A 24,128-nucleotide genomic window follows, 5' to 3' on the forward strand; every position below is an offset into this window, starting at 1 on the left:
CGCAGGAAAAGAAAACTGTATACAAAAGTTAAATTCATATTCTTGTTCGTATTCTTAGAACTTCATAAATGCTGCGCTTGAGTGGATCCCCTTTAATTCATTCTTAGAAGTGTGTAGAAGCCTGTGTAGCTCAGTGGATGTGGCGTTTGCATACCACGGCGCTTGGCCGCACGAAGGAAGACTTGGTTTCGAGTCTAGTCGCGACTAGAGCAAATTTTTCTAAGCCTTTTTTCGACCGGTTCCCGAGTTAGTCGATCTCTGGCACAGGCAAGCAGGTTTTTCCTCCCGGAAACTCGGGTTTTTCATCCTGTAAACTCAAGAAAATCGACCGTAGAACCCACATATTTCAGACATTAAATATATTGTGTTAGGGACCTCGAGATGGCGGCACATTTGAGCCGTCTCTCTTCACTGTGTACCGCTTAATTAGTGATAGCCTTGGGCCATCTATCTCTGATTGGTACCAGTGGAGATTGAACTGCCCACTCAGTCTCCAAAAGTTAGATAGGGCTAAATGGCCTCGCCTACTCTCCGTATACGGGAATAAAAAGGCGTTAGCTGATTTTTTTTTTAAGTTAATTTTTCGATCCGAATTGAATGTTTACCAGGCAGTGAAAGCAAACTTAGCGGTAGAAAGGTTGTTATTTGTATCACGCATAAAAAATTCGTAAGAACTCTGATGCTATCGTAAAGAAGGTGTCCTCTCTATAGGCATCTACATAATAGTGTGGGTAGAGAGAAAAAATAAAACTGTACATCACACACAACCTAATTCTCTTCCATTCAGGCCCTTTGTCACGTGACACTTTATACTAAGCAGTAAAAATTGTTTCATCAGAACATCGCATTAAATCGGATGAAAAATTACATAGCCGGAAATGACTGTCGAATTCATGTTTGATAGTGCAGGATGAACAAATGCAAAGAGTCAAATCGTCTGATGTGAAATCGCCACTCATATTGGAAGCCTAAAGTGGGTAGGAAAGTTATAACGGTTAGAGAGGTGTTAATGAATTTTTTTTTAAAATTTTCCTTTAAAATATTTTTATGACATTAATTAACGATTAATATTAATTGCTTTGATAGTAATTTGAACCCTCATCTTAAAATCAATGTTTCTCTTTACAGCGAACTCGTTACAATGGAAAAAAAAATACAAATGCTATTTTTACATTTTTTTTTCCTTTATTTCTACACATTAATTCTTGCACATCATGATTCATTAGGAATTAAGCCAAAGTACTTTAAAGGTTGTTTGCCAAACTGTTTATGTATTTCCATTTAACAAAACTTCATTACATGAGCCCACTTAAATCCTTTTGTAGTTAATGGTCCAAGTATTAAGTGGAGAAAACAGTAACCTTAAAAACAGGCGGGGGGGAAATATCGTGAGTAAAAGAAAAAAAAAACGTACTTCTCATCAAATTCATTTAAGGATTAAAAAGACTCATCACATTAAATGGCTAAATCCATTGAAACTCATTACTGTCAGTGTAGTCACCAAGATTATTATTTTTTTTTTCATTAATTCAACTACAAATGCTATTTTTGCAGTTAATATCATAACATTATATTATTGCTGTTTACATGTGATTGAAACAAATGACATTTCTAACATGTAGATTTTCCGAGAAGCGACCCTCTGCGGTAATTTCTGTAGGATTTTTTTTTTCATCTCCAAAATTACACGGTAAATATTCACCACAACGTGAATCTGAAGTTTCACTGCGAATATTATTTGAATGTTTGGTTTTATAATGTAATATTTAATAGGCCTAGCGAATGTTTTTATGGGGCTCCCACTCATGAATGGTGATTTGCAGACCTATAGTACATTTGTATCGTGGGTGGGCTAAGGATAAAATGCTCCGAGTACAATAATACTGAAGAGATCAATGATTTCCGTGTTAGTACGAGGGTGAGATTTAAGATAGTTCGGCATCAAAAACCGACTTTTAAGAAGAATAGTTCAATTGCAAATATCGTCATTATTTGCTGAATTCCAGATGGCGTTAAATATGACAAATACGCTGTATTTGACATTTCGAATTGTCTTTTCTATAGAAGACGAGGCTTCCTAGCAAAAACAGCGGAAAATTGACAACCCGCAGTTGTCACACGCGTGTCTCATTTTAAATATTAATTTCGAGAAAAATAAGGAACTGAAGCGATTTGGATCTTCTTTTTCTTCTAAAAAAAAAAAGAAATTAAATCTCAGATTTAACAATTCAAAGAATTTGTCGTATTTTTCTTGGATGAAACGCAAAAATAAATTTTTTAAGTAAGAAATTAAGACAGACGTCTTCCCAACACTTTAATTAAGATACAGTTAAAAAAAAAAAAAGTTCGAAGCCAGGGTGTGAATGAATTCCCTCATCTGTTCCTGCTTTCCCATTTAGTTTTCAACACTGCCCAGTTAAAATTAGTTTTAGCTGCATTTGGATTTTTTTAATTTTATTTTTGCGCCTTTAATTAATTACTAAACAAAGTTCGTAATATATTTTGAAATGAAAGAGTAATTATTGTTACGTTTTTTTAGTTGTGAGATTACTTTGTCAACTAGTTGAGGACGAAGTTTCGTATGTAACTTGGACTTAGATTCTGATGAGGGTTCAAATAAATGTACAACCAGAAACAACTCTAATTGAATAATGAAATATCACTGCATGCAATGACGTCATTCAGTGATTTTTTTTTTTTTTTTTTTTTTTTTTTTCTTCTGTATGAACGAGTAATATTGGGTTTAATTGCTGCTGTGGAGGTTGAACATAAGGCAGTCACTAAGACAACAACACTGTGGCCGTTTTAATATTGTTCCGACTTTTTTTTGAAGCTCTATTAAATCTTAAAAGACCAGGAAGATAAAGAAATTCATTGCGAAGAAAATTAATAAAAGAAACGACCTCCTCCTCCACGATTTCTTTATGAAATTCTTATTTCCAGGTGCTTTTTCTCGCTTGCAACGCAACCGAAATTTTAACTCTGTAGTACGATGAAAATACTTAATCGTGCCCCTATATGTATCAATAGAAAACATCAGATGATGATTTCTGTTGAATATTTTTCTTTAACCACCATAGGGCAAGTTCGATAACAAATGACCAAATAGTGTTTCTACAAGAATTGAAGCTTAATTTAACATTAAGCTTTTCATCACAACAATATCTCACGTGAATGATATTACAGCGTGCTTATACATTGTTAAACAATTTTTAACGTTTTATTCCATTAATGTTCTAGTTGGCTTAGATTTTAATTTCTTAATTGAACTATTTTTTACTCAACTCGGTCCTAGAGAGAAAGATTTTTAGGAAAATTTTGCTTGGATGACTGATAGCTCTATAATTGCTGCATTTTGAACTTTTTTAGGAAGACGAATCAGAATAGAAGTGTGTCAATGTTTAGGCCATGATTCATTGTTCCACACATCTTAGCAAATTTTGAGCAAGGTATCTATGCCCCCCCCCCCCAACCCCTGCTTGCAGAAGTTCTGAAGTTATTCCATCTACGAGTGGGGATCTGGAAAGTTCTGATAAACACCTAGAACAAGAATGACATAACCGCCTTATCCTCGAAGCCGTCGCGGCTTCGAGGATAAGGTGGTTAACCCTATGCTTCCTGGTGTGTCCTTTGTAGATGCGTATGTTTACGGTGCCGGTTTACTTGTTCTCGAGGACGAAAATCCCGAGTTTCCGGATGAAAAAACCTCCTACTCTGTATGATATCGGCTGACTCACCTTTCGTCGAAAGAGATCAGATAAACGTTCCTCACGTTACTGACGGGAGTCGAACCCAGATGTTTCCGACCAAAGGGCCTCGTCCGTACCGAGCTACGGAGGCTCCCACTTCTAGAATGCTTCTAAAATTTAAATGACTATAAAAGGAATTAAGACAAGTGATTTTTGATGGATAAAGACGTCTTCTGTTAAAATGTGTATCCGCTCCTAGTTTAATTAATGTTTGAGGAATAAACACTTCTTACTGGGCGGGTGGAGAAAATGTATTGAAAGCGAGGGAGGGAGATTATATTCTCAACATAATCTGTGAAACTTTGAGACTTCAAACTCGTTCGTTTTCTGTTCTTTCTTTCTTTCGTGGCGAATTATTGCAAACGAATATTACTTACTGAACGCTGTTCGTATCGTTATGAACACGCATTCATTTAGGTAGCTCAGAGAAAGTAGAGGGACAGAAAAGTTTTTGACAAAATTTCCTTTAGAATTACTGCTGAGCATCCATCACTTCAAAATCTCATTACGGATTAGCATTATTTGGGGAGCATTTGCAATCGACTTTGATGATTGGGAACACTTACTTTGAATCCCATTTTAGTGTAATTAGGTCTCATTAAAAGAATTCCACATTTTTCTTTAATTGAATTCCATAGAATTGGTTTATACACAATTATGTTCCGTACGTTGTTAATACAAAATGTGTAAAGTTTTGTGTTTTCTATTAATTACGTAATATTCTCGTTTTTATCCCTTGGTCAGCGAATCGTAAAATATTTATTATCCGACCCCTCAAGAAAACAAAACAAAAAATTTTTAAACCCTTATCATGGTGGATTACGTGATAATGTCGCTTCGGATTTCACTTAGAGCTACAATGAGCTTTGAACCTAATACATTTAAAGCAAGGCGTTAGCTTCAAAGTTCATCGACGGGGTTAAACCCCGTCAGTCTCACATAGCCTCTTTGATCTCCAGAAAGAAATAGCACTGAAAATTTTCTGATGAATTAGATGGCTGTTGTGGTTGTTCAATTACTAGCGGTAGTTTCGCTTTACACCATATAACATACGGAGTTCTTTATAATTCATTTAAATTACAACTCTGAAATTAGAAGCACACACACTCCTTTGCTACGCGGCAAGTGCAAGTCAACCAATCCGTAATTCGACAAGTACACGAATCCAATTTAAAATGCATACGAACGAAATTAAATATTCACATTGGCGTACTTCGTATAGTTAGAGATGTCATCAGTATAAAGAACACAGTGATTGCGATACTGATTTCGAAATAAAATAAAAAATAATTGCGAGCAGATCTGGAGAGAAAGAGAGCTGAAGAATCAAGAAATACTGGAGCGTCGAATGTATAAATTAATTGTTTATTTATCGTTACCATCATGTCGGTAAATATATTCATATTCTCCGCTGAAGAATATAACTTTAATATCTTAACGTCATATTCTTCAGCGGAGCTTCAAGAACAGATTGGAAAAGACTTCATATCCGTTGTGGAATGAGGGAAAGATTTATGCGGACTTTTCATCGAAAGACGAGTAACGTTTCATATACAAGACCCGTTTGACAACCGTCATATCCTCTGCCGATAACTTGACCCTCCACGAACTTCTTACTGCAAGCAAAATTGCCTTTCTTGATTGAATTCTAGATGACGTTCAACTTTCTTCCATATTGTCACAAAACTTGATTTTTTTCCAGATCAGTATGGACACGATATTTTATGAATGACAGTTTCTCCTTTCGTTTTCACTGAAGTGTGAAAAGGCTGGCAAAACGTTCTTCCTTTAGTGCTTTATTTATTTATTTATTTGTTTTTTTTTGCAATAACGTTTGGAACATTTTTTTGTATGAAAAAAATATACGATTTTGACGTTTTGGATTCTTTTCTAAAGAAGACAACTGCTGGTTGTCTTACAAAAACAGCACAAAATTGACAACCAGCAGTTGTCACACACTTGTCTCATCTTACTGCGTCTAAATGCTAGCACGGACGAATTTTAATATCTTAATTTTGAGGAGGAAAAACTACATTAAATCTCAGATTTGATTTACTTCATCTATCGTTTTTTTATTATTTTCTTTTCCTTCAGATGCATAATAAGTTATTATGCATTCGCGTTTTTATGTTTGCGGTATGGCTAATTGCAGCGAGGAACAAATACCTATAGTATGACATGAATAACCAAAGAAAGCTAAGATTGATAAATAATTGCATACACTTAACTTCTAAAGTTATAATTAGTAGCATGCAAAAGACAACCTTTTATATGCTATGTACTTAGACATTTGAGAATTCTGCAGGGTTTTTTTTATAGGCTTTATAAGGTAGATTTTTTATAATGTCATGTAGCAAACACGTCCGATTAAAATAACATGGTTGAAAGCAAATGGCCAAGATGATGAGTGTCGTATTATGCTTGCTGCAAGCGATCGTGATCGAAATGAAATTGGTACCTGCATCACTGATCTAATAGAAAATATATATTATAGTTATATTTTTTTGAGAATAAAATTAAATCTTATAAAGGAATTTGAATGTTTTTTTTTTATATTAAATTCGATAGCTAGCGAGAAGGAACCATTTTGAACAAAAGTTTTGGAATAACGCACTGGACACTCATGTCATAATTCGTTACGGATCAGTATTTGTAATCGATTTTGATGATTGCGAACAATAACTTTAAATCCCATTTAAACGACGTAATAATGACTCGTAAATATTCTACGCTTTTTACTAATCCCCTAAAAATTTTTTTCTTTTTTTTTATTTTAAATCCGATTTCAGAGGCTGGCAATCATTTGTGTTTAGAAAGTGAGGTTTTTAACTGTACATCTCTGAGAAAATACGCCCTCTGTCCAAAAAGAAACCGAACTTTTCGAAAATAAAAGAAACTAGTGGCGCCACCTATTGTATCTTTCTGTTGTCGAAAGCGGCAACCTTCATTAGTGTTGTGTCAACTGTTTATGACATTTGTTTCATTAGAAGCCGAGTTATATTGCCAAGAGTGACAGTGTGTTTTGACGAACGGTCGGAAAATGAGTTTCAAACAGGAAGCTGCGATTGACTTTTGTGTTAAACTTTGTAAAAGTTTTACCTAAACGCATCAAATGCTTCAAAAAGTATACGGTGATGAATGCTTATCCCGTAATCAAGTTTACGAGTGGTTTAAGCGATTTCAAAGTGGTCGTGAGACGCTTGAGGACGACGAAAAGCCGGGCAGTCCAAAAACTGGACTGAGCGAAGTTAACATCCAAAAAGTGCGTGATTTCATCAAAGAAAACCCGAAATCGTCCGTGAGATTGATTGCAGATGAATCGGGGATTCAAAAATCAATTGTGCACAACATTTTGACCGAGCGTTTGGGGCCTTCGTAAATTGAATTCGCGATTTGTTGACCCCCACAAGTTGACCGAAGACCAAAAAATGTATCGAATTGAACACTGCAAGGACCTCATTAAAACTGCTCATAAGAACTCAAACTTCCTTGAAATGATCGTTACTGGTGACGAAACGTTTTGAGTATGAGCCCGAATCAAAGCGCCAGAATGCTGAGTGGAGACCACCAGAAGAGGGGCATCCGAAAAAAAGTTTCTTGGAGAAGTCAAAAGTAAAGATAATGCTGATTTGTTTCTACGATTCCAAGGGCATTATCCACAAAGAATTCGTTCCGCCTGGCCAAACAGTCAATGGTGAGTTTTATCCCGAAATTTTGAAGCGATTGATACCGAGAATTCGTCGTACGACATGAATATCGTGACGACCGACCATTCGTCAAAACACACTGTCACTCTTGGCACTATAACTCGGCTTCTAATGAAACAAATGTCATGAACAGTTAACGCAACACTAATGAAGGTTCCCGCTTTTGACAACAAAAAGATACAACAGCTGGCGCCACTAGTTTCTTCTATTTTCGAAATCTTCGGTTTCTTTTTGGACAGAGGGTGTAGAGTACATGCGACATAAATACTAATAATTCTTGTTTCAATTCGGAACATTGTACCAATTGTTCACAATATTTTTTACATCAATACTTCTGTATTTTAAGACGATCGATTCATGATATGCTATTACTCTGCCAGCAGAATATTAATAATCACTTTCACCATGGCTATGTCATTCAGCTTTTGCATTTTTTTTTTTCATGATTAATATTACGATTATTTCTTTAGCTGTTTTTGTTGTTGAGCTTCTAAAAACAGATTAGAAAGAGGAGGCTTTGATATCCGTCTTGGTATAATGAAAAGATTTATGCTGACTTTTCATGTAAAGAACGTGCCAACATACACAGAAAAAAAGTTGCACAAAACATTAATTTGCTTTATTTTGTTCAAACCCTAAATAGATAAATAACATTTAAATTTTGCAGTATGAGACTGGATCTTTGAATACAAATATGTTAGAAACGATTACTTTAAAATCAATAATTTATACAATTATTTTGAATAGAGATTCTTCTTTCTCTATAAAAATAAATATTATTTGATCAAATATCTTGTATTTCTAGGTTAGTTTCGTATCTAATTGCCAAACGCAGGGTATTGAATATTTTTAGCGCTAAATAAGTATGTCTGTGTGTTGCTTCTTTATTTGATTTGAGAATTGTCCATATGAAAATATTGTTTGATATTTATATTCCTTTGTCGTTTTTTTATGAATAGCAGTAACCTATAAACGAATAAATATCTAAGGACTACCCTTGTATTTGTTTCTGGTTAAGATTTGAATTACTTTATTCTGAGTCGAAACTAAAGGTTTCAGTGAAAAATTTTCAATTTTTAATCCCAAATATGTTATTACATTTTTTTTTTATTTCCCTACAGATGCAATGTAAATTTGTTCTACCCTTCCAATCATGTAATAATAATTGTGCTACTAAGTTCATTTTACATGCTGTATTTCGCAAGTTAAAATTTATATATTTAGTTTTGAGACAATCAGACTGAGTTTATTTGACTGGAACCAATTTGTTACTTTTAAAAGATAAGCATTTACTATGGTTTGCATTTGTTCGGCTGTGTCCGTAGAGAAAATTAGTATTTATTGTACTGTTTAGCTTAAGAGTGCAAAAGTCATTGATATAATTATTAAATAAATTGGTCCTAAGACCATATCCTTGAGGTACACTACAGTGTACTCTTTTGGAGCTGCTATAGCTGTCGTTTAGCTTTACAATTTGTGATCTGGTATTTAAATAATTTTTAAACCAGTTTAGGGCAGTACCTCGTATTCCTGTGACTTCTGTTTTTTCTCCCTTTTTTTCAATAAAAATTTCATGTGACAGAGTGTCAAAAGCTTTGTGTAGATATTGGAATACTGCTAATGTCAGTTTATGTTCATCTAGGGAGGTATAAACTGTGTTTTTGAAGTCCGGCAAAGTATGTTTTGTGCTCAACTTTTTTTTGCCTGAATCCAAACTAATCGTTTGAAAAAAAAAGTTGCTTTTGTCCAAAAATTTTCATGAGTAATTGTTTTTTTAACCTTTCTCTAATATTTTCGAAAACACCCGTAGAAGGAAGATTGAGACCTAATTTCTTATGTCAGGCCAGCAATGATAGAAAGTCATACAGATGTTATTTGGGTTACTTATCTCTGGAGTGCTTGAGTTATCATCCATGGGAGAAGTTGGTAACGGACACAACTGGAATGGCGTCTGTTGGTGAACCAAAAAAATTTGAACACTGAGCAGGACTTTGTTTTTCGCCAAATTTACACGAAAGACATTTCTAGTTTGGTTTTTATTTTTAGAGAGCTTTTAAACTGGCTTTCGCCGAGACTAGCACAGTAAAAATGACAACTATTTAAGCAGTTATTTGCACATTTTATAACAAATGTAATGTTCAATACAAATATCTTCAGAAACTCCAGAGTGGACTGCCCTTTCGCTAGCTTCTACATAGCGAAAGGGCAATCTGCTGATGCTTAAGTTAATCATCTGCTTTGCCTTGTATACTATTTAGTATCGACCGTTGACAGACAGCAAGTTGAGTAGGCAATTTTTTCGCAGAGCTATACAATTATATAACAGGTAGAGCACGTGACAGGCTACACTTAAGGATTAATACGTGCATTATTTTCTTTTAGATAATATAACTGTGTAAAACATTGTTTACTACGGTGCACTATTTCACATGACCATGAAGCACCGCGTCACCAAGCGGACGTCTTGTATGAACAAAAAAAAAAAAAAAGTACATTTTTTTTGTTTTTTTTTGTTGTTGACATTTTGAGTTGTTTTCGTAAGAGAAACTGCACAAAATCAATACCCAGCAGTTATCACGCATGCGTTACTGCGAGTGTGGGCGAATTTTAATGTCTTATTTTGAGAAAAACAAAGAATCGAAGAGATCTGGATCTTCGTTTCCTCAAAAAAAATAAAAAAAAAAATAATAAATCTCAGATTTAAAGAATCTAGCATGTTATTTTTTTTCAATTGCAACTAAGACTCAATTAAGACATGTCTTCCGAACACTTTAATTAAAAAACTTTATTAAAAAAAAAAGTTTGGGAGAAATGAATTATTTGTCTTGCTTTCCCATTTAGCTTTCAATCAGATCCATTTGTTTTTCACATTAATGCTCGGTGAAAATGATTTTTAGATGCATTTGGATTATTATTATTATTTTTGTGCCGTTAGTGTTGTTAAATCAAGTGCTCATCAAAAAGAAATTCGTAATATGTTTTGAAATGAAAAGTGAAATTATTCGCTAGCCGTCTTGTAGGACATGTTAAAATGTTATTCCATCCATTTGTCAACTAAGCATAGGCAAAATTCGGTATATAACTAGACATACAGCTTAAGGCCTAAATTCCGATGAGGATTCAAACAAATAGACAATCAGAAACTGCTGTAAATAAAATTTCCTAAATGGAGGTCGATAAGAATTTCATGACTAGTGCATCTCTTGCCCTGAGCGCTAAATAGGGGTCACTGTATAATTTTGGCTAGGTTTCTGTTATATTTCTTTCAGGTTTTCTCAAAATATAAACCATGTAATTAATGCAAACTTTATTTAACCAAACCTTATAGTATACAGTGAGTTTTTACATATATCACACAATGTATTAACATTCCCAATCTCATTTAAATATTTTATTTATTAAATTAAACATTAATAGAAAACAAATGCAAATATTATTCGTTTGAAAATTAAAAAATACTTCAAATAGTTTTTATTTCTCATTTTTGAAATGAAACTTTAAGAGACAGAGCATTAATTGCCCGATCAGACAATCGTGATAATCGCTTTGTAACAAATATAGTTGATGTGGAAAAATTTCTTTCATTTTCTGTAGACGTTGGTCGAATTGTTTAAGAGTGCGTCTAAAAGCATCTTCAAGTTGGGAGTGAGGAATGCGTTGCTTCATATAAGCTCATTTCCTGATGTCGAAATTGATATTGCTTTAATCACTTCACTCTTCAGATCAGATTCTGATTTAATGTCAGAACTCTCTGTAAGGACATCCCTTATTTCTTTTATTGGAAATGTTCCTTTAAAAAGTCTTTCCATTAATGACTTGGCTAATCGTGCAATTTTATTCTTACTCGACAAGGCAAAAAATTCATCCTCTTCCATCCAACATAAACAACTAACGTTGCTCAAGTACTTTGTGAGAAACACAAGATCTCTATTTTTACGTTTAACCAATTCAAATTTTATTTCCTTTAAAAGCATTTGTCTCATTGAAGAATTCTGTTTTTCTAAATTACTGAAAAGGAACTTAAAAAATTCCTTCCCTTGTGAGAATATTAGTTTCTCTATTGCTTAATGCTTCAACTGCTAATCTTACATGGTAAGCAATTCAACATACCTCTCAATATTTCATAATACTCTTCTTTCCATAAGTGATCGAGTTTCAGCTCGCTCTGATAAAACAGTCTTAATCGGATTTACAATCTTTAAAAAACTCTCTATTATTCTCTCCAGTCTGTTCCAGCGTGTTTTACAGTCCAAAATGTCTTCTAGTTCCCTCTTTTCACTCTTGGTTATTTCTTGCTGCAAAAGAGAATTTTTTACTGGAGAATATTTAAATATTTTTATAATTCTTCGTAAGCTGCTAATTGCCGAAGACTCGCAAATCATACTGATCAGCTCGGGCCACACCATCTAACTCAAAATCACTTTATCATCTTTATCGTATTCAGAATCTGTATTGAATTCATTATCACTGCTACAAGTCCCGGATGTTTCACCTTTCAACTTTTTAACATAAAATACTTTTGTTACAGTTAGATGTAGCAGTACTGTTGAATAGTCGATGATCGTTTTCCGAATTTTTCCATAACAGCTGCACCGTCACTTGTAATTGCAACTGCATCACTTCCAAGTTTTAACTGAAAGTTTTCTAATCTTTCCTGAAGCAAGGATAACACTTTTTCCGTAGGACAGTTCCCATTTATTCTTATTAAACCAAGGTTCATAGAGGTCTCATTGCAGTATACGCGAACATTCATGTATCTGCGATTCTTGCAACTGATCCACTCGTCTATTGAAATACTCAGTTTTTTATTATCACATCTGAATACTTCCAATTTCTGGATGTTTCGCTTTACTATAATAATTATGTATTAGTGTCATAACTGAAGATGAACTTCTTGGCAACTGCATTCCTTTGCTTGTGAAACTTTCCCTAATAAACTCACTTTTTGTAATGGTGTTGACTGATATCCCATCCAAGGCTCCTAATTTGCTTACAGTTTCTTCTGAATCCAGTCCCTTGACATAATGTAAAATTGTCGTTAGTCTTTTGTCTCTTAGAAGATGAAGGCATTTTTTTCCTTTTCATTCCATGAATGTATACTTGGTGCCTATGAAGACCGCTGATTGATGATGCTTTGCATTGCAAAGTTTTGGAGCATATCTGGCAACGAGCTGATTCGTTATCTTTTATAAAATATTCCCAACATTCTTTATACTCTTTACTCATTGTGATGGCCATCTATAAAAAATATTAAAATATTATTTATGATTTAATAAAAAATAATTTATTAAAAATTTTCCCGATTTCCCGACCAAATTTTCTCGGGATTCAGGAACGGGAAAATGAAAAAAATTCCCGACAACGGGCCGGAAACCCCAACTGCTCGTAATGTTATGACGTTATTCAATGACCGGGCTTGATGCGACGATGTCTTTTTGACATTTGTAATAGTAAAGTTATATTTTTGTCATTTAGGATATTTGCATTGTTTAGAATCAGAGACCAGCGAGTAGTAACTCATCAAAACAAAGTTATTATTAAAAAAACAATGTAAAGATTCCCCCAGTTCTGGGAGACGAAAAATCCGAGTTTCAGGGTGAAAAAACCTCCTACCTCCGTATGAGACCGGCTAAGTCACCTTTAGTCGAAAGAGACTAGATAAAGGTTCCTGATGTCACTGACGGTAATCGAACCCAGGTCTTTCCGACCAAAGGGCTTCGTCTATACCGACTGAGCTACTTTTTTTTTTTTTTTTTTTTTTTTTTTTTAAACAACTTTATTATAAACTTTTGCAATTATTTACATCATAATGAATTCTATATACAATATATACATTTGTTATACCATTACTTCAATAGAAGTTTCATTTTATATTTTATCATCATGTTATAATGTAGTTGTTACATTACTGTTCTCTTAAAATGCCTTAACTTCATTTACTTATAAACAGGGAATCTCATCTTTTAGTTACAGACACATTATTTTCTCTATTACATCAATTGAGGTATAATTCAGCTTTTTTTTTTTTTTTTTTTTAAATATACAGTTAATTCTATTTACATACCATATATAATTATATATCACACTTATTATATATTTACCAATCTATATATTCTACAAGATAAATCATATATACATCTGTACAGCGAAATAACATTTGCATGCAATGAAGTAGGAGAGCACTTTTTTTTCCCTGCGGTAGGAGATCTGTTCCAAGTGTCTGTTCCAAGTGTCTGTTCCAAGTGACTCAGGTGCTGTTTCCTCTGGTGGAAGTGGAGAGTTAGTATCCTTCCGAATTTACTTCCAATTTGCCCCATTTCCACTAGGAGTGATGAAGGTGTCGTTCTGTTGTTGGTTGGAGGGTTCATCTGATGTAAGGTTGGAGGTTAAGTGTGTCCATTCTTCTGTAGTCATTCTTCTGGACTGGACCGAATTGGTGATCTCCTCCTGGATGTAGTGATGTAATTTCGATATTGTTCCGGGACTGTCTTCCCTTCCATACGCTTGGTCGCATCTGTGAGCCCAAATTGCGTACATCGTTAGGATTAGAACAATTGTTTGCACCCTGTTTATATGTTTTCCTTTTAGCCAGAATAACATTTCTTCATTGATTACTTTGATTTCTGGAAGCCATCTTTTAACGGCTTTCCAAGTTACTTCTGCTTCCTTGCAATATAACATTAGGTGGTATAGTGTCTCCGGTTCCTGGCAAAACTGACATGTTGCATGCCCTTCAAGGGGTATACCTTTAGCCACTATCCACATCTTGGTTGGTAGGCAGGCATGGTGTACTTTAAAGAAGAAGGTTTTATACTTTGGATGTATTGGGAGCTTGAAGATATTGTTTAATACCGGACTGAGTGTGATTTGTCCTCTTCTTAATTCTCTATGTTGTGGTATGGGAATGGTTGTTCTGCTTAGTTTGTAGTATGTTGCTTTTGTTTTTTGACTTATTAAGGTTTCAGTGTTGATGCGATCTGTTACAAATACGTATCCCTCCGCCATCTCTGTAAACATTCTGGGAACTCTTCCGTGAATCTCTGGCATTGTGCTGATTATTCTGTGTGGAAGGCATTTCTGTAGAAATGCTATTGCATATCCGTGGTATGACTTGGTGTTTGCTGTTTCTGCCGTCTTCGCTCTGTTGATAACTGTTTTTAAGTGGATATTAATTAGACCTAGACCTCCTGCTTCTAATTCGTGAAAGAGCGTTGTTCTCCTCATCGGTTCGTACCGAGAGCCCCAGATGTAGGTGGCGCACAGCCTGTGGATCTTGTCTGCCCATTGCCCATGGTACGGGATGTTGTTCACTTTGTACCAGATGCGAGAGGATAAATATATATTACATATTCGCGCTTTTCCTCTTACAGATAGTTGTCTTGGGCGCATAGTATTTATTTTCCACGCAACAGCTGCGTGGAGTTCTTTCCACTGTTTTTCATACGTTTCTGGGCCGCCTATTTTAACTCCCAGAACCGGTAAGTATTCCTGAGTTCTTATGCCTTGAGGAATCTCAGGGTTCTTTTCCCATTTTCCTATTAGCATGCAATGAGATTTATTCAGGTTTACTTTCAGGGCAGAAGCTCTTGCAAAGGCGTCTAGTAATTTCATTGACTCTTCAATGGATGTTTCCGTCTCTAGGGTTAATGTGATGTCGTCAGCACCGACTGAGCTACGGAGGCTCCTAATGGGTTTATCACAACCTAAAATTTCTTAAATACTGTTCTTCGATTAACAATAGCGTCAAACATGGCGTCGCACTGAACTAGTATAAGGGCAACCGTACTCATTTTCCTACCTTTTATGTTTTTGTGACGTTTGTCTTATTTTCGGCATAAATTCCCAAGAGTAAATAAATGCTTTGTTGTTCTTATCTAGAAGTTTAATGTAAAGGGTCTCCTGGAAACAAAATTATAATTACGAAGTAAATTTTATTGTACTTTGTCGGGGGAAAAAAGGTAAATAATATGATGAACATTACGCTTTATATCACAACAGTATCTCACATGAATGATATTATCGCGTGCTTACAAATTGTTGGAGTATTATAACCGTTTTATTCCATTAGTTATTATAATTAGTTCAAATCTTAACATCTTAATTTATATTTTTTTTCTCTTAGGTTAATAAGCTTTCGTTTTTTATGATTTTTGTGTTGCTAATTCCAGCCCAGAACGAGACACCTATGACATGAATTTTCCAACCACAAAAGCTTAGAAGAGAGTAGAATCTGCGCCAAAAACAATTTTGTGTTGTGTAGTGTTATTCCTAATACCTTCGCTCCAATCATTTAAGAAATACGCAGTTTTTTTTTTTTTTTAAATAGGCGTTGTGAGGTAGATTTTTCCTCTATATTATATATTACGGAGCATGAATTGACTTTCTTGTTTTACTTTTAAGGGAATAATTCCCTTCAAATTATATTTTAACGACATTTAACTTTCGGCGAGTTTAATCCCCCTAAAGTTCAGTTAGTGCATCAATCTGGACTCAGTCTCCATATGAATTCGGGTTTTTTTTTTATTTGAAAATGACGAATACCTCAAAGCAGAAATAAGAAAAAAAAATTAAGTTGGTTTCGGAACAAGTTATTAGGACGCTTCTGAAAAACTACTTACCTGGCAGAGAAAGTATATTGAAAGGCAAGGAGATAATCTTTGAAACTTCGAGACTTCAAATTATATTTTGTCTTCTATTTCATTGTTATATCTCATTGGTGAGGAACTATCATATTACAATGGATTACTTACCAAACGCTGCAGCAGCACAGGGATTACCTGATAATGTTGAGTCGGATTACACTTAGTGCCACATAATTAATACTTCGAAGCTAATGCATCTAAAAGAAGACAATAGCGTCAAAGTTCATCGACAGGGCTGAACGTTAGGTGAATCAAAAAATTCTAATTTTTTGATTCACTTCCGAATCAAAAAATGAGAAGAATCAAAGAAAATATGTTGAATGATTTGTAATTCTAATTTATTGCATAGAAAATAATCATTTACCAAATGTGGAATTAGCATCTAAATCTACGTTAGATTATATAACCATGTAAACGCATAAAAATGTAATATAAATTATAAGAAAACTGTTATTTTTAAAAATTCACAAAATTAGAATAATTTTTAACGTGGTTCAAAATATTAGAATTATGTGAAAATAAATGCACAAAAATTATAGTCAAAGGAAACATGAGAACTAGTACTTTGTTGCATCCCCTTAGCTTTTATGACAGTAAATGGTTGTGCAGATTATTTTCTAGCGGTTCACAGTTTTTCTTTCTTTTTTTTTTTTAATCAAAACATGCCCATATGGTCTGCAGACTAGAAACAAGTTCATTTTTGTCTCTTGGGGCAACTTCTTGAAGACGTTTCTTCATAATTCCATACACATTATCAATGGGGTTTAAATCTGGTGAGTTTGCGGTCAAGGAATTATCTTGATTTGCCTTTCTTTGAGCCATCTAGTAGTGGTCTTGGAAGTGTGACAAAAGAAGCTGAATCTTGCTAGAAAAGGAAATCACTATCACATAAATCTTCCGATGCTGTAACATAAAGTGCTCAAGAATTTCTTGGTATACTTTGGCATTGGCTCTTTCGTATACAATACACAGCCTACCTGGAACCTCTGCGGTCATATAAGCCCATACCATAACAGAGGTTACAAATTTCATCGATGTTTCATGCATTCGTTTTCAAATCCTTCTTGCTTAAGACGCCAAATACGTACCCTTTTTTTTTTCCCAGTCCTCTTGAGCCCACAACAGTCGTTGCTTACACCATCGCACTCAGCTGCCATTTGCTTGAAAGTCATAAACGATTTCGTCTTAAGCACACGTGATTTAAAACCCAATTTGTCAAGTCGTCTCAACGTCGTAGATTTAGACACATTCACACCTAGTTCTTTCCATCTCCTGTGAAAATACCTTCTTCGGAAGCGGGTTTTTTTTCACGATATTCTTCAATCTCCTCTCCTCTCTTGATGTAATTGTTGCCTTTCGATCGATATTGCAGATTATTTTGAAAACTCCAGTTATTAGAATACTGTCTCAATATTCTACTCACGCTTGCTTGAGACCATTTCAATTCCTTAGCTATAAACTGTTTAGGTTAAAAATTATTCCAATTTTATGAATGTTTTCAAATAACGGTTTTCTTATAATATATTCCACTTTTTTATATGTTTACATGATTATGTAATCTCCAAAGTACGTTGATTTAGATTATGCTAATTCATATTGGGCAATAATTATTTTTCACGCAATAAATTAGAATTGTAAATCATTAAACACATTTTCTTTGATTATTCCAATTTTTTGATTCGGAGGTGTAGGTGTTTATCAGAACTTTCTAGACTCCCCTCGTATAAGTTAATTAGACTTATTAATAGTGTCCAACAAGTTAGTAAATATATTCTAAGACATAAAATGGATATTGAAGAAACGAACAAAATTTCATTCCCATATGGACATCGCTCATAAACACTACCATCGCAAAAATATTTGGATAATGATCACCAGTTTCAGAGGAAGTGTTCGAAACATTGGAGATCTCGGTGTATATTGATGAAATTCAAGTTCCCATAAATTCAAACAATCTTAAGAACTCATTTAGCAGTTTCACCAGTGTTACTTTAGTACTAGAGTATTGGAGACCTCATCTGTCGAACATTATTTATTGATGTCTGACTTTCTCTATTTCTGAGTACTGCTGTTCTTGATGGGCTTATTCTATGGCACTTAGGAAGACACAACGTGCTTGAACATTAATGATTCAACAGTCAGTGAAGAAACAGTGAACCTCTCTTCCTTTTTACAGCCTGTCTTAAGCTATTCCATGCATTTTTGAAGCTGTCACTCCTCTGCTCCCATCCAAGTTTACAGTATAATAAAGCGATATGGTTTATAGCTTAACAGTCGACATTTTGACATTCTTTACATTGATGCAGTCAAACTTCAACTCGGATTGCACGTATAGAAACAAAACTCCTTTATTTCCCCCCTGAAGAACTGTTTGCTGTTATTTCCGTATCAAGTTTAATGAGAGATTATTATATTCATCTTATTGCAAAGAGAATATACTTCATTCTTTATTTTTACTGGCAACTTAAAAGCATCGTATAATTGACGTTATGTTCCCAGAGGACGAAAGAAGAAAAAAAGACACGCAGTCTTGTCGTTCGCCGAGTTGAATTTTATTTTTAATCTGTTAACAGTACAAACACGTGTAGAAGTGTATTGTGTATATCATTCGCTTGCTTCGTTTTTAATCTTAGAGGAGCATTCTGATATATTATTGGAGCTAAACATTTCCTGAAGGCTTAAAACAAAGGAAAAAAGTTCCTAAAATTGTGTTCCTTCCAATTGTTTAAATAATCTGTTGTCGTCTGTGTCCTGAAGCGCCTTTGTCTAAAGATATTTGTTTAAAAGTATTCAGAATCATTCCGATAAGAGTCGCCATTTATTTCATCATTCCTTGAAAATTTCCTTGTAAAATGTAGGCGTTTTTTTAATTGATCGAAGACCTATTCTAATATTAAATAGATGGCGCTAGAATAAATCCTCTAAAGAAAGTATATGTTTATCTTTAGACAGCTTTATCTAGTGTAGCAGCGCATGCGCTATCAATGTAAATTTCTTTATACGGACTGGTAGATCGGCAGCTAATCATAGAAAATGCATACATCAATACAGAAAAATTGGATTAGCAACGCCAGATGTTAGATTCGAATCAGCAGGACGGGAAAAATCTCATTACTTAAAATATAATAATAAATAAAATATAAACTAATTACTTCGAAAGTGAATAGCTATTCTACGTTTTACATAATACCCTAATAAATTCAGGTGTAAAATACTGTCCAAGTATTTGGGAGATTACATTCTGCTTGAAACAACTGACCACCTTTGACTGTATCCAAGTGGTAAATTCAGGACACTAGTTTAAACTTTAAAAATATCTCCGTTGCTGTAAACGAAATATTAGCGATAAAATTCACTTTTACCTGTTCGATTGTGATGAGCTCGTTTCATGCTTGCATGAGCGTACTCATCGGGCTTTCCAAAATCTTTCGCTGCACCGTTTGCTTGCAGATGAATGCCTGTTTCTAGTGACGAGATGAGATCATTATGACGCAAGAAAAGTCCGCTCCCCCCATCCCTCTCGAGTGTCATCGCCTTATTGGACTATTGTGTTTAGTCGAGTATGACTAAAGATTACGATAAATCTCAACGATCGCATTGGAAATTGTCCCGCCTTTTGTTCAAAATCTGAGTTGATTTTATTTATCGGATAAGGAAAAAAAAAAGACTGTTGTTGTGAATTCTTAATTCAAATGCTTGTTTGGGAGACGCTTTTAAATACAACATCCATGAAATATTTGACAGTCACCATCGTCCATACTTTAAACACCTGTGTGTATGATAACCAGTCCCACACCCAGTTAAATCTATTTTTGTTTGGGTATATCTATTGGAGACTCAAATCTCCTGAAATTTTATAGTCAGTAATGTTACTTTTTATTTTCTTTAATGCTGATATTTCTTTCTTTTTGATTCGAATCAAAGTGAGAAATTTTCATTTGTATGAAAATTGATTTAACTAAGCGGTACAAATCTGTACCGTCTACTTGACATTTTATATTCCTATTCACAGCGGTTGCGGCTGCAAGAGTGCTTAGAGACGTGCAACTCATTGCAGAAGCACAAAAATATAACAGAAGTTCGATCTGGGTCTGCATAAAATAGCACCATATAGTTTGTGAACGAAAATCTTACTGAAGAAAAAGCAAATCGATTCTCAGAAATTCTTTGAATTACCCAAGTAGCAACTCCATCTAGACGAAATGCATTTATGATTTATTCCTGTCTAAAACTCAGGAAAAAGTTTTAGATAAAATACAATAAATATTTATGCATCGAACGTTAATCAAAGAAAAAAGTGAACAGAAATGTACTGTTCTGTTACATTTTTTAAACTTTCTGTCAAAGTTTCGAATATTACATGTATAACTATGAAGAATATAATAAAATTAGTTGAGTCTCATTATACTTAACTTGGAAGTCAAGACTGTCTTCTGCTGATAAAATCTGAAGCATCTTTATTAAGAAATATGAACTATTAGACAGTTTAATCCCTTGGCTGATCAACTTTATACTCATATTAATGTGGAAAAATTCTTTTTGATCGTAAATATCGACCGTCGTAAAACAAGGATTAAAAACGCAATTCACTTCAGGACCATAAAACCTAAATAATCTCAAAAAAAAAAAACGTGTGTGGAATTCTTATGAGGCTCGCGCTCCACCATCGTAAAGAACAAAGTACAACAATAGATGTTAAGTTGAATATTTACTACAATGAATGAATATTCGAAGACTACAGAGACAAACAGACTTTACAATATTTATATTTTACTTCATTAAAATACATTCGAAAATGTACACCGTAAATATATAGATCATATATACATTCATGGTCACTGGAATGGATCAATTGGCGGATAAAATATATTTTTGGCACATAACACGAAGTAGTTTTTAGCACATTATTTCATCATTTTAAATACTTACAGGGACAAACATTTCGTTACATACATCAAAAATAGTTCCTTATATAGAAATAAACATTTAGGTAATATGAACGAATATCTGTTGGCTGAAAATATCCATTCTTTCTATATTCTGTTTCTAATTCATTGTTCAGTAGTCTAGAATGACTTATAGTAATCGATAAATCATGCAAACAACAATTGTTGATTCAGCGTACATTGTTGCTTTGATAAACACGTGAACAGATTTTCAGTTTACCATTCAACGTGGTTAACAGTGCAGAGAAGCCAGTAGCCATTTTGTGATTACAAAAAAGATTAGGCGTCAGTATTAGCCTTCTACTTTATCGTTAATGATACACTTGTCAATATTATGGAAACATCTACGTGATAAAGGATACATTCCACTTTCAATGCGTGCTAGCTTGCTAACACAAGGAAAGAAAAAAACATCAACAATGCACCTGATATATTTTATGAAACTATGACGTCACAATCAAACAAAACTCTAATATGAAAACCTCAGCGCTATCTATTATATAATTTGCTATCTATCTATATAGAGAAGAAAACATTCTGATATTTTATGGGATGAAGAGCGTGATTTATAGCTCTGTTCTGTGTCTCTGGTGCACACAAAGGCCTGTTACATGATGTTCCAGTAGTGAAAATAAGAATGGCGGCACAAATTCCATTGAGCAAATGATATAAGCCTTTGTACTGTTGATGTTGTGCGAGATTTACGTGTAAATGCACAGCATTTTCTAGTTCCAGTAAAAAATAACTTTCTCTTTATTTAGGTTAGGATAAAGATAGTTAAAGACAAACTATTCGGAGCTATACACGTGCTCACAGACAGCGCTGATATGATACAGGTTTTACAACCTCGTGTGCGTAGAAGGGATCGATATATTTTTATTATAAAATTATATCATAACGGAAAATATTCCACATCGATTTTCCTTAAAATATAATTCTTTTGCGCCCAGATTGCCAATTGTTACCTTGTCTTGGTTGAGAGCAAATGGATTGCAGTAATAAACCGGAAACATCAACTCTCTGAAGCATCCTTTGTCATAATAATGAATCATTGATGGCCACAAGAGGGCTCTGTATGTTCGGGCAGAGTGCACTCATTAAGAGATAGCTGACAACACTGCAAATAGTGCTTTGTGTTTCCTTCGTATGGAACATGGGTGATTTTTGTTTCGTGATAGATGATGACAGATAACATCAGTAGAGAGTTAGTAATGATCGCTGCCTTTTATCAGCATACCAAGTTTCGTATCGCCGATAAATGCTCTGCGGAATAAAATATATATTTTTTGTTCTAGTATTAAAATTGTATTCACTATAAGTTTTAGGTATTGTTGAAGTACAAAGCAACAGTCCAACCACTGTTGTAGTTTTCTTACCAATGAAAATCACACACATTGTGACGCAACAGTTTTATAACGCTATTGTCAATGACTAGAAATGTATTTTCACTAATGTCATTTATATCCTTCCTTTTGCTTTATATTCTTGTAACTGTAGTGACTCTCACTGTACTCCTCAAAGAGGTATTATTGAAAGTACGAAAAGTTGTGGTTCCTTTTCTGGGACGTTCAAATTTACAACAGCAAAACAAATGCTTTCTATAGTAATTTCGAAATGCGCTGCTGATAAAATAGAGCACTATAGGATTCAAACAGCTGTTGACAAAGGTTAGAATGTAGCCGATGATCTTCCAAATGTGCCAGAAGGTGTTGTAATGGTCGTTAGAATTGGGGTAGAAGTAATACCACATGAGGAACAAATGACTAGGGAAGAAGCAAATGGCGAATATTACTACGAAGCTGAGCACAATTTTGGCCACTTTAGTTCGGACTTTGAGTTTTTTCTTGTGCGAATCGTTGACATTCACCATATCTTTGGAAGCTATTATAAGATGTCGGGCCATCAGAATGTAGAAGGTTGCGATCAGAACCAAGGGAATGGCGTAGAGGAGCAGGAACTTGGTCAGCACCATGGTCTTGGGATACCACGACCACATATCAGGAGGAAAAGGGTAGCACACATAGATGACCTTGTTCGACGGCAGTCGAAACTCCATCAGGAAGGAATAATATGCGCCGGGGGTTGCTATACCAACGGAAACAGTCCAAACGGCCACACACAAGAATACTGTAAATGCTTTGGCGTGTCTTCCGGTATGTCGGTGTAAGGGCATCACAATGGCAATGAATCGGTTGGCACTAAGGATCGTTAAGGTCAACACGGTCACTCCAATGGACACATCTCTCAGGAATTCGCTCAATTTACAGATGGCTTCTCCGTACGGCCAACTTTCGAAAGTATAGATGGTGCTGATGAAGGGTACTGTGCCTGCCACCACGATGAAGTCTCCCACAGCTAGACTAAAGATGTAGATGTTGGGAATGCTTCGTATGGATCTGTTGCGGAAGAAAATGTACACCAAACTACCGTTGCCAAGGAGACCTACAACGAACACTATGAAGAATACTGCAGGGACGATGTATGTTTCTGGTCTCTCCACGTATGGAATGTAGATGTCGCTGCTGTTTTGCGACGTCAGGTTCTCGAAGAATGTTACATCTTCGTTGAATGGGTTGGTGACTATTGGGACTGTGCCATTCCAATGATAAGCAGCTAGTTTCTGGTCGTCTGTCATCTTGGAATAAACGAATGCGGTGAGATCTGCAAGAAGAAATAAAATGTTTTTAGTTTGGGATTAAAATATTCGAAAGAAAAGCTGAACTTTTGAGACTATTGATGATTTAACAAACGGCTGTTCATGATCGCTGTCGACATTACCCAAGAGCCTTTGCGGTGACCTCATTACCATTAATCCTCCCTTAAGTCTTGGTCAGCTGCTTGTTATTAAAGGGTTACGATAACATGTTCAGTGCTATTAATCAAAAGCTATGGGATCGAAATGTGGATTTAATGAACTGTAATTCTTGTAAAGTGCATCAGCGGAACAAAAGATGTGATTATGTTAGATTAATATTTTGACAATGTCCAACTTTTGGGTTGAATAGCGGTGACACTTTCGCTAGATGTAGTGCTGCTTTCCATTTTCTAAGCAGCGAACTAAATACTTTCATCTGAATAAACCAA

At 34.8% G+C, this 24,128-nt stretch overlaps 2 protein-coding genes across 7 annotated transcripts in view; both read right to left on the bottom strand.

Moving 5' to 3' along the window:
- Positions 1–19,629, bottom strand: part of LOC150094336 (neuropeptide CCHamide-1 receptor-like) — a 69,700-nt gene extending 50,071 nt beyond the window's left edge. Inside the window, exon 1 of the mRNA XM_090412441.1 lies at positions 19,461–19,629. Coding sequence (XP_090268567.1) covers positions 19,461–19,629 — 169 coding nt within the window. The remainder of the gene's footprint in view (positions 1–19,460) is intronic.
- Positions 19,630–20,894: 1,265 nt separating this feature from the next.
- The window catches only part of LOC150094337 (neuropeptide CCHamide-1 receptor-like), a 262,883-nt gene continuing 259,649 nt past the window's right edge, over positions 20,895–24,128 (bottom strand). For all 6 annotated transcript variants that reach the window (XM_090412377.1, XM_090412373.1, XM_090412375.1 and 3 more), the window contains one exon: positions 20,895–23,705. In XM_090412377.1, coding sequence (XP_090268503.1) covers positions 22,522–23,679 — 1,158 coding nt within the window. In that variant the 5' untranslated portion in view covers positions 23,680–23,705 and the 3' untranslated portion in view covers positions 20,895–22,521. The remainder of the gene's footprint in view (positions 23,706–24,128) is intronic.

The sequence above is a fragment of the Typopeltis vanoorti genome, chromosome 22 (genome assembly GCF_054136105.1).
Source record: "Typopeltis vanoorti isolate ZY-2024b chromosome 22, IOZ_Tvanoo_1.0, whole genome shotgun sequence".
Classification (NCBI taxonomy): domain Eukaryota; kingdom Metazoa; phylum Arthropoda; class Arachnida; order Uropygi; family Thelyphonidae; genus Typopeltis; species Typopeltis vanoorti.